General features: G+C 43.4%; 1 protein-coding gene across 2 annotated transcripts; it reads right to left on the reverse strand.

Annotated features, from left to right (window-relative positions):
• Positions 1–522: 522 nt before the first annotated feature.
• LOC147637081 (importin subunit alpha-like) lies at positions 523–19,044 on the reverse strand. Of its 2 annotated transcripts, none has more exons than XM_086800697.1 (11): positions 18,632–19,044; positions 4,163–4,267; positions 3,978–4,069; positions 3,706–3,837; positions 3,171–3,356; positions 2,916–3,079; positions 2,725–2,803; positions 1,838–1,966; positions 1,624–1,751; positions 1,136–1,505; positions 523–1,041 (listed from the first exon to the last, which is right to left on the reverse strand). In XM_086800697.1, exons 2-10 carry the CDS (start codon positions 4,239–4,241, stop codon positions 1,145–1,147), a joined length of 1,350 nt encoding a protein of 449 aa, XP_086656823.1. In that variant the 5' UTR covers positions 4,242–4,267; positions 18,632–19,044; the 3' UTR covers positions 523–1,041; positions 1,136–1,144. The 2 variants fall into 2 exon arrangements, with proteins under 2 accessions (XP_086656823.1, XP_086656824.1); XM_086800698.1 differs by having other exon boundaries at positions 4,163–4,259; positions 18,632–19,030.
• Positions 19,045–19,417: the final 373 nt, after the last annotated feature.

Genomic DNA, 19,417 nt, shown 5'->3' on the forward strand with positions numbered 1-19,417 from the left:
AGTTCAACCCTTGTTTTGGACAACGTGAAAGGACATGCAGTTGATCACAAAATCCTTTGCTTGCATGACATTCTTCCTAGTGCCTGGTATAGAACGTTTCACATAATTTTCTAATTGAATCCCTCAAGGAAAAAAAAAAGATAAAACCACCAACATGTTTAGCTATGAAAAACCACTCAAGTTCTTCACGACTGTGAAAAACCGACTCATTTTTCATGCCTTATACTTTTTTTTACTCAAACTTGTTAAATATACAAACTAAATACGCAAAGCTTTAATTGGACCCCCCTGATTAAGCTTTCCAAGGCCAACATCTCGACATGAAATCTCTAAGTTTTTCACACCAACATTACCTTAGATTTTCACACCAGATCCAAACTTTGGTAATACATGTTCACATAACCTTTTTAAAACTAACCGATTTTTCACGTCATGAAAACCTTGAGTTCTTCTCATCCACAAGTCACTGATCTTAATTAAATCTCTTAACACAACTTCATTAAAATTATCAACACCAACTATCTCTTTAACACGAAAAAATAATTAAAAAATTAGCAACCATGAAAAACTTCAATAGTTTTTCACGCCTGTGAATTTACAAACACATCTAGAGGGTTTGTCCAAGAGGGGCATCCCCCCCCTTCTCCCATGGTCAGCCAGTTTGCAAGTGCAGACACCTACCTTCCTTGCTTTTATTAATCGAAGTCCATACTGCAAATTTGGCTTTTTATTGATTTTGATTCACCATGGCCCACCCAAGACAGAAGCAAAAGCAAAAGCATTGCTTAAATTATTCTAAAAAATACCAAGCCCTGTTTCTTGATCACCCAGTCCCCTATCCGTGAAGTCACACTGGCTTTTGATCAGCTCATCATGGCAATAAGCTGTGCAGCAGATCAGACAGAAACACATCACCATGCTACCTGCGCGTTGGCTACATATGGTTGTATATTGGAAGAACCTCATGTGCAGACCTCTAGATTCGCATGCATCACCTCAACAAGCTGCTTGAGGAATCTACGGCAGGCCAATAGGACAGTCCTGCAAGACCACCCACCATAACAAGACAGGCCCTTGTTTGTCTCCAAAGATTGATAGACAAGACAAGCAAGACGATAAGAGTTAATAGACTTACAGATACAAATCAAGTAAAGTTGAAGCCTCCACTTGGAACGTTCTGCTTTCCATCGAAGTTGAAGGTGGTGCCCCCAGAAGCAGCATTGTGATCTTCCTCCTCAAAACAGTATGTTTCCAAAAGCTTCACAGCCTTTTCATAAATGTCTGAGTTGTCATGCATTTGTAAACTCTCAATCTTTTCAAGGCCTTCTGCCTCATCAATGTACTGGGCATATGAATTGAGGCCATCCGTGTTCCCAAGATCCTTCTCTGCTTCCCCAACTTTCAATATGTTTTCAAGACCCTCCAAGCAAACAGTGATAGTTCGAGGATCTGGACAGGTCAAAAGATCACACAGTGGCTTGATGCAACCTTGACTCACAAGGTACCTGCATAATCAAAATCAGAAATCGCATTCGTTTCTGCAACAGGAATTGTTAAACAGCAATGTTAGCCAGCCTGCTCTATGACATAATCAAACATCGAGAGTGAAAAGTTGGAAAGTACTTAATCTGATCGTGTGCTCCACCGGATGTTGTGTTTGAGATTGCCCAGGCAGCCTCTTTCTTGATTTCGAACTCCGCATTCCCCAACAAAGCTACCAGAGGAGGGATAATATTTGCATCAATTACAGCCTGTCCCATCCAATGAAAAGCACTTCAAGGACCATCCTTCCTCCAAAATCAACGCACAGTGTTTGCAAATAAGACTCATGTGTTACCTGGATTTGTTCTTTGTTCCCTGCAGTAATATTAGATATAGCCCAACAAGCTTCCATCTTGATACTCTTCTTATGATTATGAGTGAGCAGGTTCAGAAGACACGGTAGCACTTGATTGTTAATCATGAACTGAAAAAAGAAAATTCTCGTGCTTCACTGGTTGATGGAAAAAACACTGACTTTCTACTTTCATTCATACATGCATGCATGCAAAAATACACGCACATATTAACATGCGTACATGCACATTCACATTCGTAAACACAAATGTTCATCCACATACATGCATACAAAACACACAAAAAGGTAGTATGCTTTTTGTAATACATCAAACTAAGATATGTACAAGTATGTGCGTGTTACATACCGTAAACATTTTCATATACATATACAAGCAAACATACATGCATGTACAAATGCATATGCAATATACATGTACACATGCATGCATGCATGCATACATACATGTACATATTCATATATAGATACATACATGTTCAAATACAAACAAGCATACATATATGCATGCGAGCATGCATAGACATGTAAATGTACGTGTATATATATATATACATATATATATATACATATACATATATACATATACATATATACATATACATATATATATATATATATATACATATATACATATACATATATATATATATATATATATATATATGCACATACACAAACACAAACACACACACACACACACACACACACACATATTTACATATACATACGTGTTCAATGCAGCTTCCGATTTTAAACAAATGGTTACGTTCCCAAGTAACTCAACAAAGACTTAAAAGCTAAGCTTTATCAATATGCTAGTGAGGAGTTCCTAGCCTGAATTTAAGCAATAAGAAAAAAGCAATAACCTGAGTTTGTGCATCATCCCCTGTGACTATATTGCCCACTGTCCGTAGCACAGGTACGAGTACAGATGGGGAAGGATGGCTGAACCCAAATCAATCTCACAACTTAGTGTCACCACGAATTTAGACAGTGCTTCCCATTTAAAAAATATAAAATGAAGGTAACTACTCTTAACAAAATACAAAACTCTTACAGTAGCAATTCCACAAGCCTGTGACAGACCCCAGCTTCTATCACAGCTTGAATTTTATCATTTGTGCCATCAGAGAGATATGAGAGGGCCCAACAAGCATCTATCAGCACATCCTCGTCAGTTGAATGGATCAGCCGTTCAAGGGCAGGAACAGAAACTTTTGTCTGCACGATGAGACATTGGATTGATTATTGAGTAATGAAAGAATCGTCCTAAGCCTTGCAAGCAAGTTGATCAGGTCATCAATTGAAATACCTGCTCAAAAGGGGGTGGAGGCTTTCCACGACAAAAGTTTGAAAGAGTCCATGTTGCATTCCTGAGCATTGAAAGCTTTGCATTTTCATTCAGTTGACTAAGGAGAGGCATCATTGCACCATGACCAAGAACCAAATCTCGGCATTTTGGTGAATCACCGGCCACATTCCCTAACACCCACACAGCCTGCACATTCCATCAACATTCTGGGATGTGAAAGTGGAAAACTAGCTTTACCCACATCTCAGCTAGGTAGGTAAGGGTTGATCTGCCAAGCACTTGATAGCCAGCAAGCAAACTTGGCTTTACCCACATCTTTCACATTACATATAAGCTAGGTAGGTAAGGGTTAATATGCCAAGCACTTGATAGCCAGCAAGCAAACTTGATGGGTACCAATATGAGCAGCTCAAAGTAAGAAACGGCAGTAACTTTGAAGAGTATATAGTTAGTATAAATATGCAACACTAACACATCTGAACTATTTGATGAAGTAAAGGGAGATCAAACATTTGCCAAAAGCAAACGACTGCACCTGTTCCCGAACATCATCTCCAGGAGCATTAAGAAGTTGCACAAAGATGGGGACTGCACCGTGATCTATCACCACTCTGGTATGGTCTGAGGTCCCAGACGCAATATTAGTCAAGGCCCATGCTGCCTCAAACTGCATTAAGCACATAAAAGCAGAACACAAGTTCCCCTCAGTGAAAAACACAAATTACTATATGTACCCCATGATACAACACAACTAGTGCAGGGAATTGATTAGAAAGATTTATTGAAGCCTCACTCAAAGGAGCACACCTGCAACTGAGGGAAGTCGCTACGAAGGAGAAACTCAACAAAGCGAGGAACCACCCCTGCATCAATGACTTCCTGTATTGGAGGATTGCGTTCTGCCCCAGCCAAACAGAATAGTGTTTTAGAGACTACATAATGATCCAGAAATATCATGAAAAGCATCAAAGCATTTGGGTAATTGCACCCACCTATAGACAAAACCTTCCTGAACTGATATGTAGCTTCCACTTGTGTATTCAGATCTTCAGACCAAACTCCAGATATCATCCCCGGCAAACTCTCCAACTGCCAAACTAGACAAAGTAAACTTTTGTAGCAGGCTCATAAAATACACAGAGACAAGTACGGTTGTATGCCAGAAATCAAAAGCACAAAAACATTACTGTGTATATAAATGATGATGTTAATAACTTCAGACCAAATCCATCATGCATCGCAAAGCTCCATAACATCATCATCACCACCACACAGCTAGTGCAAAATCTGCCATCATGCACACTGATTCTAATTCTAAGGCATCCCCACCCCCATTATCAGGTGCAGGTTCTGTGTATAAAGGCATGTACACCTTGGTGTCCATATCTTTACAGCTGCTCAATTTGTATTTCTAGTCATGCAATCGGTCCCAGAAAAGTGGTGCACCTTTTGTACATAAATGTCATGTGCAAGACATGTGCAGGCTTAACCAGAGCTATTTCCTTGAAGGGCGGCACTGGAGGGATCCAGGAGGCCGTCGGCCAGCTTTAAGGAAGCTTTATCTGAGTCGGCCGCAGCATGTGAATTGGGTTTGTCCAGGGACCTAGCCGACAGCAGGTCGGCCACTCCAGTTGGGCTTTTTCTTGGCTATAAATAGCATGGGCTGAGTTCTTGTTTCTCATTCAACTCTTCATGAGTTGGCGCATAGAATAGGCTGTAGGATTAGGCATAGTCACATGGGACGCGAAATGGGAACGGGGAACGGGGACGGAAAAGATTGAGAATGGCCATTCCCTGTGACTATAGAGAGACATGGGACGGGAATGGGAACGGGAAGATGCTGCCATCCCCAACATTCCCGGGTCTAAAAATGCCCATTCCCTGTGACTATGGGATTAGGTATTCTCTACCTTTTCAAGGCAGCAAAGGGCTACAAGATTTGTACACCTTTTTGTACCATATGAATATACTGAATACTCAGCTATCTCTCTCTCTCTCTCTTCTCTATCTTCTGCTTGCGTTTTGCATCAGCATGTACCAAGATGGTGTTTAGGGCTGAAAGAAGACTCCCAGAGCTTCCGCATGTGACATTGGTATCAAAGCTTCGAGCTGATTCTGAGATATTTTTTCTACGCATATCCCAGCCGCCCTTACTGCATCGCGCATGGATGAAACCATCGTGCAGGCCCAGCAAGGCTAAACACTGATTCAATCTCAGATGAAGGTGCATAGGTCCAAGGTACAAGAAAGTGCACAAGTACGAGGCCCAAGGAAAGGAACACAAGACATGGAAGAAATTCCCACAAGGTTGGTTGGTGGTGTTCCACAATACCCAAGGGGAATGGCAGTCCTATGAGTCGGGTGCCACTTGGGGCACACCAAGAAAGGATTTCAAGCAACGGTCCCAAGGGAAAATGATCCTCCAAGGGGTGGAGTGAGAGTGCCAGGCTCAATACTCAGGAAAAGAAGACCAAAGAAAATGTTCAGGAATAGTGTAGGAATGGAAAGGAGACAAGATGGAACAAATGCATAGATCTTCATCAGAGTTGGAGTGGATTTGGAGACCGGGCAGGGTTTTCAATGAAAAGGTTGCAAAGAAGGGAAGGATGAGAGGTTGGGACTCCGTGAATAGACAATGGGATGATGACTGTCATCCAAGAACAGAAGTTGGAATCCCGTCATCAAGTTTAGTAGAGAGGGATGTCATGTGCAAGACATGTGCAGGCTTAACCAGAGCTATTTCCTTGAAGGGCAGCAAGATAAAGAATAAGACTAGAACCAGATCAGGACTTCATTCAAGAATTGCAACATCTAGGTTGAAAGAAAGAGCTTCACATGTTGTAGGCCCAAAGCACAAACTGTAGAAGGCAGGAAACAATTGATTATTGCTGAAAATGAGCACGAGAGAAGCCCGTAGGTGCTTACAAGCATAAGAGACTGTTGCTACAGCCAATGACCTCCAACAGATATGCAAGAATGAGATAAAAGTAAGGGGAAGGGTGAGAACCCTTATATATCCCTCTAGAGAGCTGGTCGGCCAGTTGTAGCAGGCCCACAGCTATCCAGTAGCATAAAATGCTATAAAATGTCTTAAAAATAATAAAAATGCCTAAATAATATCTCCTAAATATGCCGATGCAGGGTCTCATAAAATGACCAGTCAAGCATGAAAAGGTGATGTAGACTCTCTGGAGATGATATATTCCAACACCACCTCTTCAACGCTAGAGGGGCAGTCCAATACCAGCACGCTGAAGTAACACCTCCAAAGTAGCTCTCGGAAGTGGTTTGGTGAAGATCAACCACATTGTCCTTGGTAAAACTGTAGGCCAGCCAAAGAAGTCCCAACTCGATCCAATCACGTACAAAATGATAATGCACCTCAATATGCTTGGATCGTCCCCGTATCACAGGATTCTGAGCTGGAGCAATAGCACTCTGAGAATCCGAGAAGATGGTAACTGGGGAAGTGTCGGCACAACACAAATGCTCCTAAATCTGATGAATCCAAAGTGCCTCAATGGAGGAGAGAAGGTAGGATTTATACTCAGCCTTCGTGGAATAAGCAGAAACAATCCTCTACTTTTGAGACTTCCAAGAAACCAATCCAGTACCAAGCATGAAGCAATATCCAGATGTAGACCTCCAAGTATCAATGAAGCGTGCCCAATCAAAATCTATGAAACCAACCAAAATCAGCACCACTAGAATAGGTGATGCCATAATCTGAAGTACCTTGAAGATAACGAAGAACTCTCAAGGCTGGCTGCCAATGAGACCTTCGAGCGGCTGATGAGAATTGGCTGAGAACACTCATAGCATAGGAGATATCTGGACGGGTGTTGGCAAGCATTGGGATCCATGGGACAACAGAGAGGCGTACAGTCTGACAACCCATAAAGTGAGAGCAGCTTCTTCACATACTTCTGCTAAGAAATGAAGATATAGTCATCTTTCTGCCAAACCTCCAGCCCAAGAAAATAATGAAGGAGGCCAAGATTGGTCATCTCAAATGTCTCTGAAAGCTTGGACTGAACCTGTGTGACCAACTCAGTATCTGAGCCAAAAAGGATGAGGTCATCAACATACAAAACGATGACACAAATATCTCAATCAGAAAGAAGCACATAGAGATTGCTATTAGCATATGCCCTCTCAAAGCCAAGAGATAACAAGAAGGCATCAATCGTCCCTTTTCCGCCTTTGCCTTTGCCCTTGTCAGAGGCAACAAAAGCAGACTCCGACTTGCCTTTTCCACGAAGCATGCACTTGTTGTGGAGATAACTCACAACTTCCTTAAAAGAGGGGGAGAATCACGGAAATAAATATTATCCTTAAAAGAATCAAAGGAAGCAAGCAATTTACCAAGAAGTTTAAGGATGGGATTGTTGATGGTGCTCCCATACTCCTCAAGCTGCAACTTGATATGGATGAACTCTCCAATCTTCTCAATCAAGTTATCTGACTCATTGATTGTAAGCTTCTCCAGATCTAACTCCAATTTGGCAATCTTCACTGTCGAAACTCTCCCATACCTCCTCTGGATCTCTGTCCACATCTGATGAGCATTACTCCGGGTAGAGACAAATTGTGCCTATATAGATGGAGTCACGCAATGGATTATGATATGACGTCCAATATGCTTCTCAAAGCAGGGTCCACCAAGTGAGGTGTGTAGATAGCCATCCACACACCGGCTCCTTCCATCAATAACTGAGTGTAGAAAGACCATGTATAATAGTTGGTTGCTGTAAGCTTCATGGAGTCACTGAATTGGGGAGGATTGTAGGATGGTATATGGGTAGGGGTGGGAGTGAGACCTGGATGAGAGAAACTCAAAGAAGAAAGATTGGGAAGAGGAACCACCTGAGGAGCGGCAGTAGGGGAGCAGAGGATCCAAGCAATGAAGGAGCTGGAGTATCAACGGGAGAAGGAGCAACACTAGAGAAATCTCCTGAAGCCATGTCCTCTGACAAGAAACCTTCTCTGAAGAAAGAGGGCTGTTTTTTTTTTTTAAAGAGCAAATAGCCTCCTCTCAAGCTATGCACAACAAGAGGAGAGAAATAAGAAAGGGAGGGAGGGTGGGAAAAGAGAAATAGAGAAACCAAATCTCTCAGGAACCCTATCCCCAAGCACCTAGAAGAGAGCTTCAGCCTCCAACAGCAAAAACCCAGTAGTTCGGCAGTACAGATGCAGAAACGCAGCACAATGATGGAGCCTCTGCTCCAATTAGAAAAATGCAACAGTTTCTTACATGTTACATGTTCCTCTCAAGCTATGCACAACAAGAGGAGAGAAATAAGAAAGGGAGGGAGGGACGGTGGGAAAAGAGAAATAGAGAAAGCAAATCTCTCAGGAACCCTGTCCTCAAGCACCTAGAAGAGAGCTTCAGCCTCCAACAACAAAAACACAGTAGTTTGGCAGTACAAATGCAGAAAACGCGGCACAATTATGGAGCCTCTGCTCCAATTAGAAAAATGCAACAATTTCTTACATGTAGATCAGAGTTTGTCTCTGACACCATGAAAGAAAGAGCATCACAGGTAGGCTAGAAACACTTGATTATTGCTGAAAATGAGCACAAGGGAATCCCGTAGGTGCTTACTAGCATAAGAGACTGTTGCTACAGCCAATGACCTCCAGCAGATATGCAAGAATGAGATAAAAGTGAGGGGAAGGGTGAGAACCCTTATATATCCCTCCAGAGAGCTAGTCGGCCAGCTGTAGTAGCAAGCTGTCCGATAGCATAAAATGCCTTAAAAATGGTAAAAAATGCCTAAATAATATCTGCTAAATATGCCAATGCAAGGTCTCATAAAACAACTGGTATAAGCATGAAAAGGTGATGTAGAGCCTCTAGAGATGATATATTCCAGCATAGGTGTGGTCAGGGAAGGCACTGGAGGGACCGAAATGAAATCAAGAAAAAATATGTTCTCGAGTTTCTTCCAGTGCCTACCCTGACCACACCTATGTTGGAATCAAGAAATCAAGAAACAATATGCTGATGCCGAAATCCTTCTTTTGCTTCCCGCACCTCGAAGAAGGGCCAAGCCCCAAGTGAATCCAAGGCTATGCACAGGATCTTCACAATCCCAAGCAGAGTCCTTCACCGGCAACACACAGTCTCCTGAGTCCACGAATTCTTGTCAGAACACGAGCTTCCTACCTTGACAGTGGGCCATGACATTCAGAGTGATGGGAACCTTAAAATCTTCAAACGTCCAAAGCGTCAAACCTCAAAGTCCATCGGACAAACAATGGTTGGTGGAAAAAGCAGCACTGTGGAGGAGATTTGATAGTGGCAGAAGCAACTGGTGGTAGGGAACTGCTGTTTGGCAGCGCTGGCTGTACATTAGCTGCAAGGCAGAGTGCACAGGCAGCAGATCAGCGTGCACAGCCTGAACAAGGGGACACCTACAGTTGTACAGCCTGAACAAGGGCATAGGAGTGAGACCTTCAGGGACAGCAAGTCAGCAGCATAGAGCAAATCATAGGCAGTTGCATGGAAGCAAAACAGGGGCAGCAACCATAGTTTTTTTCATACTCGTATGGAAAATATTCCATACTTCCATACCCGTATGGTCACGTATGGAAAAACTTTTCATACTCAAGACAAAAAAGAAAATGTTTTGCATCTTTTCTAGACATAGAGATTAATTGTCAATGTGTGAAAGTCATGACGGATAAAACATGGTCAATTTGTGAAAACCATGATAGACCATCTATCTTGGCTCACATACTTTAAGTCTCTCATGGTTCACTTCTTTGAAAATGGCATGTCTACCCTTTAATTTAAGAATCAAGTATGAAATCCCACATATGGAATTTCTCCAAGGTTTGAACCATACTTATTTCATAGTTCTAGACTCATACACGTATGTCGTATGGTTGCCGTATGAAAAAACTATGCCTTCAGGTGACAAGTTTTGGCATTTGCCCACTCCACACTCCCTAGTCCCTACTTATGTAACATGTTACATGATACATCATTGATCATACATGTATGATGTAAACAAGTTACAGTAATATAAAGGCCGGAGTTTGGATCCTGGCTCTACATCATTTATGTTTTTTCAAATCCCAAAATCTTTGCAGTTTCAAGTTTCTTTGGTTTTTTTGTGTCATATGTAGCATGTTTTTCCTTAAATTTAGGGTGCCGTATGGTATCCAACATATGGAATTTCTTGGGGATGTGAACCGTACTTTTTTCATACTTCCATACCCGTATGCATTTGCCGTATGGTTGCCGTATGGAAAAACTATGGCAGCAACATGGAGGCACACACAAGGAGCAGGAGATAAAGGTACAGACAGCATAAGCTACTGTACAAGCAGCAGCACGTCAGCGCGCACATCAAGGGTGGCAGTTTGCAAGTGCGCACAAAGGCGAAAAAGAAGTCCTCTTCAAAGAAAAAGGGAGTGCCCTCTTTGATGGCAAGCCATGGCAGTGGTTGGCCATGCACCCTGCCCACCACATGTGAGGTGGTGACTGCCAATTGTTGAATGCCACTACCGTTTGATTCTCACCCTCACTTCGTAATGGAGTTTCAGCCTTCATAAGCCTGTGTCCAGCTAACCCTATCAAGGCCTGTGAATGCTTCAATTGGTATCAGAGCCTCCCTCTATCATTACCTCTGGCTGCTCTATGCTTCAATTGGTATCAGAGCCTCCCTCTATCATTACCTCTGGCTGCTCTATGTCACTTCATCTCCCATTTTCTATTACATCCGCCACTTCTTCTGCATCTGTCGTCAACACCCGACATGTTATGTGCATCGCATCCCCAGTGGTAGTAGCTGCCCCTCCCACACCCACTACAGCTCTACCCAGCAGTTCGTCGTTGAGCGCCATCGCTGCTGTTCGCCTGCTTTTCCCTGCACCAACAATCCATCAGCGCTGCCCGTTGAGCTTTTACCACGTCAACGCCTTGTTAAGGTTTAATAAACCTAATAAAAAATGCCCCCTCACCCTTCATCTGAAGATTTACTTGGAGCGTTGGAGTGCATTGGAGGCGCTTGAAGACTAGAGAATAACAACGGCCCCATGGTTCTAGGTATTTCACATGTCCCGAGGACTTTCCCATCTTGGATAGGTTGATAAGTACATGATGTGCTCTATAGGGCCTTAGAAGTTGGGTGTGAAACAAAGGCTGGTCGCTCCACCACGCCAGTCATCACCAAGAGCCTTGGCAAGAGTACTATGTCACCTACTCCATGGGGAGATAAGGGTTGTGAACACTGACAGGGGAAATGTCTTCTTTCAAAGACACTGTTTTTGTCTTGTTTTTTCATGTGGAATTTGGTGGTCCTTTGTGCACACCCTGAGTAATACATCATTACGTAAGGCAGGGTCCGTTATTCTGACCGAGTGTGGTGTCACTATCTCACTTTATTATTTTTTTGTCACAAGGTGAATGTGTGAATGGTTTGTCATTTCATCTTAATCCATGTTTCATAGTTGAGATTAATTCCTTACACATCCCAACCGGGCTACATTGGTATCAAAGCCTAGCTTGCTCACTTCTGAGACTAGAAGACAGTCCAAAAAGAGATTTTTCTTCACTATTTCATAAGGATTAAGCTTTATGGCAACCCATTTAGGCTCAGAAGTAGCAAGGACACCACAAAAGCAAACAGCTAATCATGGAAACGGAGTTCTTGATGTGGAGGCTTTGTTGAGAGAGCAAGCTGGTGATTGCTAGTTGTAGAGTCTTCAAGAAAATCCTAAAATCAGGAAACTTGTAGAGGATAGGACCCGTCAAGCAAAGGAAGAGAGCATCAGGGAGCATGTGCCTAGTGCTGAACTGGTCTTGTGGTGGGTCACAACAGATACCCAAGCCTCTAGATTGGTACCACTGTGGTATGGGACACGTGGTGGTAGACTAGTTGTAAGGTGATCTGAGATCTAAAGACCTATTGCTAAGGTGGTGCATGAATCTCTCTCTCCCAAGCTCCAATATGGCTTGCAAAGGCAAGCCTATGGTTGGAAGGTGAGACCACCTTTCGCTTTCCTTGGGCCCTATGTATGTGGCATGTGCACATGTGAGTGTTGCTTGCTCTAGATATAGGACAAGACTGCATAGCCTCTTGGCAGATTAGCGAACATCCAATGAAGGAGGATTCCAAGGACTTCAAGAAATCAAATTTGACTTTTAGAAATAGGCTGAGAGGAGAACTGTTTTAATTATGAATTATCGAATGAGTAAAAATGTGCCTAAGGCAAGTGTTTTTAATGTGGACGCAAGGACCTCAAAGCCTAGTTTTGCAAAGAATCAATGAGAGGATCTTAGCAAGAATTAACCGCATGTGTGTGGTTCCTAATGTATGTAAGGTCTCCATGGACCACACCCAAGGATCATTTGACCTAGAACCAAAACCCTAACGAAGTTTTATTTTCTCAACATCATATGCATCCCATGACCACAATAGATTGTGACTAGCGACTCACTACCGACCCGTAGAGCCCTCCGAACTCACCCGAGCCTAAGGTCTAATTGTTGCGAGCCTGCTAGGTGGGCATACCCTCACTCTTTTTCATTGCTAAGCATTGTTTGCTGCAGTCCCTCACAAACGAGGCCTTCTCCCCTCTTGCTCGGGACTTGTATCCTTGTTTGGTGATATTGAGCGCAAGTCTATACCTATGTTTCCTCTCCATCTCTCTCTCTCTCACTCTCTCTCCTGTGTTTCCACTTTCCATCTTCCGTTGTGCATTCTATCATGGTATCTAAGCGCCGGTGATTTCCAACGTTGAATGCTCCCTCCTCTCCCTCCTGCGTTTTTTCTTCTCAAGTTTGCTACTGGTCGCCTGCCTCGTCCAGGCGCTTCTCAATTGCAACCCGAGGTCATCCTTTACAGGTTTGACCCCTGAGATCCCTTACACACTTGTCGGGTGCTCTGTTTTCAGGGCAGCAGCACCTTGAGAAGAAAAAACGCAGGAGGGAGAGGAGGGAGCATCCAACGTTGGAAATCACCGGCGCTTCTGCATTGCAACCCGAGGTCATCCTTAACAGGTTTGACCCCTGAGATCCCTTACACAATTGTCGGGTGCTCTGTTTTCAGGGCAGCAGTACCTTGGAGTGCTGCGTTTTTTTCTACAGGTGGTTTTGCAGCAAGTCTTCAGTATTCAGCAGCATCTACCCCCCTTAGTCATGGCGTCCTATTCTGTGCAAGACAGCAGCAGCATATGTGCTACATTTTTTCCTCGTACAAGTTTTCTGATGCTGTTTGCTGATCTGAGGCTTGGTGGTACCTATCTCTTCTGTCACCTGTGTTTTCCAGAATCTGCCCTATCTCCTTCCCTGAATACCTCTGCGTTTTCAGATTTGCAGCCATGGTTGCTGCGTTTTTCTAGACTGATTTCTGCTGGTAGCTCTACCTTCACTTGGGCTTCATCCATTGGACCCGAAGGTACCTTCTCTTCAGCGTTTTTCCTCATATGAGGTGTGGAACCTGGTTGGCCTGAATTTTCAGGTTTGCAGCCCTCTGGGTTGGCTGCATTTTCTTCTCTAGTGGACACATATCACTTGCAAAGGGGGCTTTGTGTGGATTGTGGCTTTGGTGGCAGTTTGGCTTTGAGGATGACACTGAATTTCTGTTTTCAGTCAGCGTTATGCTGATTTTGGAGCATCTATACTTGCGTTTCGTTCCTGGCCTACATAGTTACCTGGTTTCTTCATGTTCCTTGCCTTCTGTTGGCGGTGGAGTGCTGTTTTTTTTTTTGCTGGAAAGCAGTATTTTGGCTGCATTTTGCTAAAATACTGCTCAAAGGAGTTTTCTAAGCTCAAAGGGGGCCCATCTCCAGCTACTTCACTTGAGGATCAATTTCGGGAGCTGTTTTGTATCTGTGGAGACTTTCTTCTGTGACAAGAGTTTACAGATTCTGGAGGAGAGCAGTGATCTTCTTAGAGATCCTGAGCAGAGTTTATTTTGTCCGACCCTGTGTTCTTTGTAGTGTTTGCAGAGAAAGGAGGGTATTTTGTCTATGTGGTGTGATCCTTTCACATGGATCACTTGTTTGTTGCTTATTCTTGGGATCTGATTCTACTTATGGAAGAGTCTTCTGCTCTCAGTGATGCTTTTGAGGACTTTGTTACCATTGCAATTTATATTCCTGCTTCCCTTCCTCATTGTGAGGAGTCTACCTCTGCCTCTCTTTGTGATGCTTCTGAGGATGCCCCTCCTCCTACCAGTTCTGCATTGGGTTTGATGCGGTGTGCAAGTTTGTTGTTTTAGGGAGGATGGACTTTTGGACCCGGTGGGATGCTTTGGATCTGTGGTTGCTAACCGTGCCTGGGGCATAGTCGTACTTCCAAAGTTTTTTGGATTTGGATCAGAATCAGGTTGGGCTTGTACCAATCCGACGAAATCTATTTTCAAAGGGGAATGTGGCGTCCTTTTATCTGACGATGCCCACCTCAATGGAGAATGCTTATGTACAGCATTGGGCAACTCATGGTACAAAGTTTGGACAGATGGACCCCATCTTTTCTACAGTATTTACATCTTGCGATGCTGACCTTTTCAGAGGATGCTTCTTTTCAACATTTGGAAACTCTTGTTACAGAGTTTGAGCAGATAGACTCAAAGGGTTCCTTCCAGTGAGGAGCAGCCTGCTTCTCCCAGGATTGATTATCTACAAGATGGTTGGTTTTGAGGTTTTTCATACCTTCTCCAGGTTCGAAACACGACATACGACTTCGGGGAGTATTTTTACACTTGGGTTTCGAACCATTATTTGGAGCAACACGTCGCAGCCTACATGGTTGTTTTCTTCCAGAGGAGCGATGTACCTGGCAGCTTATTCTGTTGCTTTTGTAGCTGAGTTGCTGAGGAGATTGCTTGTGGAGCTTTCCTGGTACCTGTTTCTGCAATCTTTCATCTATGATCGAGGACGACGTCTCTAGCTTCTTGGAGTTCACTCAGCATCCGGAGCTGAGAGGGAGTGTTAGACATCATCTTCTTGCTGTTGGCTTCGGCTGGTCACCCCTCACATATTTTTCCCATTTTTTATCCCCATTTTATGGAGTCTTGGGCACTCTTTTCCCTAGTCGTGAGTTGGTCGACTGCCTTATCTAGGCATATATATAGCCGGACATACCCTCACTCTTTTTCATTGCTTAGCATTGTTTGCTGCAGTCCCTCACATACGAGGCCTTCTCCCCTCTTGCTCGGGACTTGTATCCTTGTTTGGTGATATTGAGAGCAGGTCTATACTTATGTTTCCTCTCCATCTCTCTCTCTCTCTCTCTCTCTCACTCTCTCTCCTATGTTTCCACTTTCCATCTTCCATTGTGCATTCTATCAAGCATATGGTTCAATCTACATTCAATCTTCCTTGTCCTTGCATTTGGCAGTCCATAGTCATCATTCACATCATTATACAAAGTTCTCCAAAGTAATACAAGCAAATACTCCTGCTTGTACCGGGAGGCAAGAGAAGAGGGAGGGAGGGGACACGACTGGGGACTGGGGGCTTTCAATGGCAAATCTGGTGTTGACTCTCATCTTCTCTCTCAACTCCTAGGATTTGATAAAATGTGTATGAGATGTGATAAGATGTGATAAGATGTGTATGGGAAGTGATAGGATGTGATAAGAGGTGTGGATTGCATAAACTCACATGTTTAAAGAAGGCTTTGTTGCGTGTTACAAGGGTCAACCTATTGCATGCTACATTGGTATCAGAGTTGATTGTGACCCAACTTAGCTACTTACAAGTGAGAGCATCCCGTGCATGGTAAAACTGCAATCAAGAAAAACCACCCAAACCTCCACAATGTCAAGAGAAACTTCTTCAAAAAGCTACAAAGAAGATATGGAAGGAGATATAACAAAGAAGATACCACCAAAGAAATGCTTCTACACTTCAGTGACAACTTTGTCTAAAAGCAATTTTGGAGCAAGACAGATTGATCAAGCTCAAAACTTAGGTTAAACAAGAAGATGCAAAAAAAAACCAAAGAAAAAGAGAAAAAATAAAGAGGAAGCTGAAAAAGCCAAGAAGATGAAAAGCCTAAAAAACTTTCAGAGTTTAAAAGATTGTTCCTCATCATGGAGCAACAAAGACGAAAAGAAGAAGCCAAACGGGCTGAAGAATGAAGGGCCAAATAAGCCCGACATGGTGATGAACGAAGGGCCAAGGATGCCAAACGCAAGACTGATGAAGACCGACGACGAGCAAACCAAGCAACCCGAGAACAGCAACAAAGGCTTGAACAAGACAGTATGCATCTCCAACACCAGCACTTGAGAGCATCTACGCTGGTAAATATGTTGTCAATTCTCCCTATAGTGACACAACAAGGCCTGAGTTGCTCCACCGCCCGAACCACCATCGTTATATGAGCTCAACCAAATTTCAATAAGTATGATGGTAAGTGTGATCATGCCGCACTTATGCACTTTATTCATTAATTTATAGCGTATTATCCTTGGCTAAGCTTTCATATCCTCAAAACAAAGTCCACCTGGCAACACCTCACCTCTCAGGCGAAGCAGTTGACCCCAACACAGTGGCTCCTCAGTATGTATGGGACACCTTCGTGTCTGACCTCAAAAAAACGGACAAAAATAATTTTAAGTGTCCTTGGTTATGTTCATAAGAAGGATAGAAGATTTTAAGAGAAAGAGGAAGGCGAGAGAGAGAGAGAGAGAGAGAGATCACATAAGCACCTTGGAAAATCTATAGGATGAGTCTTACACTAGGTTGAAGACATTAGGAGTTGACAGAGTAGCTGAGAGCATGATTATAGAAAGGAGACAAAGCACATGTAGAAATGAGAGAACTAAGCACATGTACTACTCTAAGGTAGAGGATGATAGACTGTTGTTTATAAATATAAGCTCAAAAAATGTACTTACTTCCTCTCACAGCAATTAGATATGCCTTGTAACATAAGTTAGCCTTCACTACGGCCATGGTTGTCACAGTACGAAAATACGATACCATATGATACGATACCGTACGGAAATTTTTGGTACGATATGAAATTTTGGCATACCTTACATAAAATACGGTTTTTTTTTACACTTACAAACTATGGAGCTTCAAGCTTGAATGTGAGGGAAGGTTTTTTTTTTTGGGGGGGGGGGGGGAGAGAGAGAGAGAGAGTCTACAGTGCTTGAGGAAGCAGAACATGGAGATGTGTCTCTCACAGTTGGATCTCCCAATTTTCTCCAAAAAAGAGGCCGCATGGGTAATGCGATACCAAAGGTCTCCTAGTGTAGCGTTTATGACTAAGAGACTCTCCTTGCACAAATATGGTCAGTGTATCTAGGGTGATAGGTTTAGGGACTCCGCTGTAGATTAAAATGGCCCTGTCCAAATCTTCTCCCTCGTACATAACTTGAGGATCTGACTGTCTAGCCTACCTATACCAGGGATCTCCAAGTGATGTAGTAAGATTCTCTCATCCTACCAATCAAGTCTACACTACCAGTCTACCTTGCCAAATTTTTTAGGTCTCTCAGCAAACCTATATGAAATAGGGAGTGGACACGAAAGTTGCGAAGTATTGCAGGCATTTGGGATCTTCATTGGGCAAGATTTCATTTTTTTTTTTAGCATTTGGAATTTTTTTCTCAAGGTTGGGGTGAGAAACAAATTTTTTTTTTTAAAAAGTTTAAAAAATCATACTGTACGATATCGTATGGTACCATACCCTACGAACCATACGGTACGAATAGGTTCGTACCGGTACGAGAAACAACCCTAAGTATGGCCAAACTGACTATGACCAAAACTAAACAACTCTAAAAGCAAAGCGAATCAATCATACATGGCCATACTAAAGACACACCAAATCCCAAGACCAAAAAAATCAATTAACAGCTATGGAATGTCCTAGAGAAGATAAACGCCACATTTGAGGAGCTCGGAGGCACTTTGTGTTTCAACACGCATGAGAACATGACCACAATAACGAAGCTTAGAAGCAAACCTGATAAGATGTGGCCATGATGAATTGCCAACTACAGCCTCACGCCTAAGATCACAAGTGGTATTGGGTATCATTGAAGGCAGCCTTTGAGCCTCCTAGCAACGCATTTTAATACAATACACTGACAAATGTTAAAGGCAAGCATCGAATGCCTTACAACCATGGGAGGTGGCTGGGGGGTGGGATGGGGGCACAGACAACCATGGACCCTGGAGTGGAGGGTCCCACAGTACACTGACATTGAAGGCATCACAAAACCTTGAGGCATGGATGACTAAAAAGCCACTTTTATTAACCACGGAAGTACATAACACTGGGAATTGTGGCCACAATAAAGACGGCCTACAAACCATACTGGGAGATATCAACAGGTAGCCATGGGTTGCACGTGTATTATGACTGATCATTGAAATCCATACACAGATAACGGATCCGACACGAGCAGCCTGATCTCAGAACCTAGCAACGGCCATCAATTTCTTCAACGGCAGAAAGTACAAAAAAAAAAAAAAAGCCCTACCTTCTTCTCCGTGGTGCTGGATTGGGAGCTGCTGCTGAGCAGCTGGGCCGGCATGCCCTCCTTGCGCTTTTTGAGCAGGCTCTCCTCGCGCTTGCTCTTGCGAATCTCGACTAGATTGTCTTCTCGCTTGCGGCGGGCCTCATCAGCATCCACCGCAACCTTGTAGGCCTTCTTGCGCACCTCTGCGCGGCCATTGGGCCGGAGAGACATGGCTTTGGAGGAGGAGAAGAAAACCCTTAGGGATGGCGATGGCGATGGCGGAATCTGCGAAACAGGGGCAGATAAAATGAACGTGGCGGAGTCTCTGACTCTGTGTATGGGTGAGTCTACGGCTATGTCTGCGGCTATGGCCTCTGCGAACGAAAGCAGAGTACAGGTAGCAAATATATGCGATGTATAATAAATAGCCACCATTTACAAGTAGCAAATAATATATGCGATATATAGATGCCATCATTTACAGATAGCCGTTGATAGGTTCAAAATTTGAACACTTCAACCTTAAGAATTGTTAAAACCTTATTCTAACTACTTGAAGTATGTACAATGGTGAAAAATTTGAGGTTTGGACTCAGGAAGGTGCGAACCCGTGGCATGATGGGTTGTGCATGTTCGTCGAAAACCCTAGCTTCTCGTTGCATGGGGTCATGGTCCTCTGTACAAGCTTTGAAAAGCTCTCTAATCGGCTCAATACCCAAGATTCCGGGTCCCCTCAGCACATGGGGGCAAGAGGGAAAGGGGGATATGATTTCCTCCGTAAAGGCCTACATCCTTTATCAAGCGAGG

Source organism: Cibotium barometz, chromosome 7 (assembly GCF_041138505.1).
Source record: "Cibotium barometz isolate CiBa-2024 chromosome 7, ASM4113850v1, whole genome shotgun sequence".
Taxonomy (NCBI): Eukaryota; Viridiplantae; Streptophyta; class Polypodiopsida; order Cyatheales; family Cibotiaceae; genus Cibotium; species Cibotium barometz.

Excerpts from the sequence above, each read along its gene's own strand:
- LOC147637081 (XM_086800698.1), bottom strand. The coding sequence starts at position 18,841 with ATGTCTCTCCGGCCCAATGGCCGCGCAGAGGTGCGCAAGAAGGCCTAC. Across the intron at positions 4,070-4,162 it reads CAGGAAGGTTTTGTCTATAG|AACGCAATCCTCCAATACAG; the intron begins GTGGGTGCAATT and ends TGGCTGGGGCAG. Across the intron at positions 3,080-3,170 it reads CTCCACCCCCTTTTGAGCAG|ACAAAAGTTTCTGTTCCTGC; the intron begins GTATTTCAATTG and ends CTCATCGTGCAG.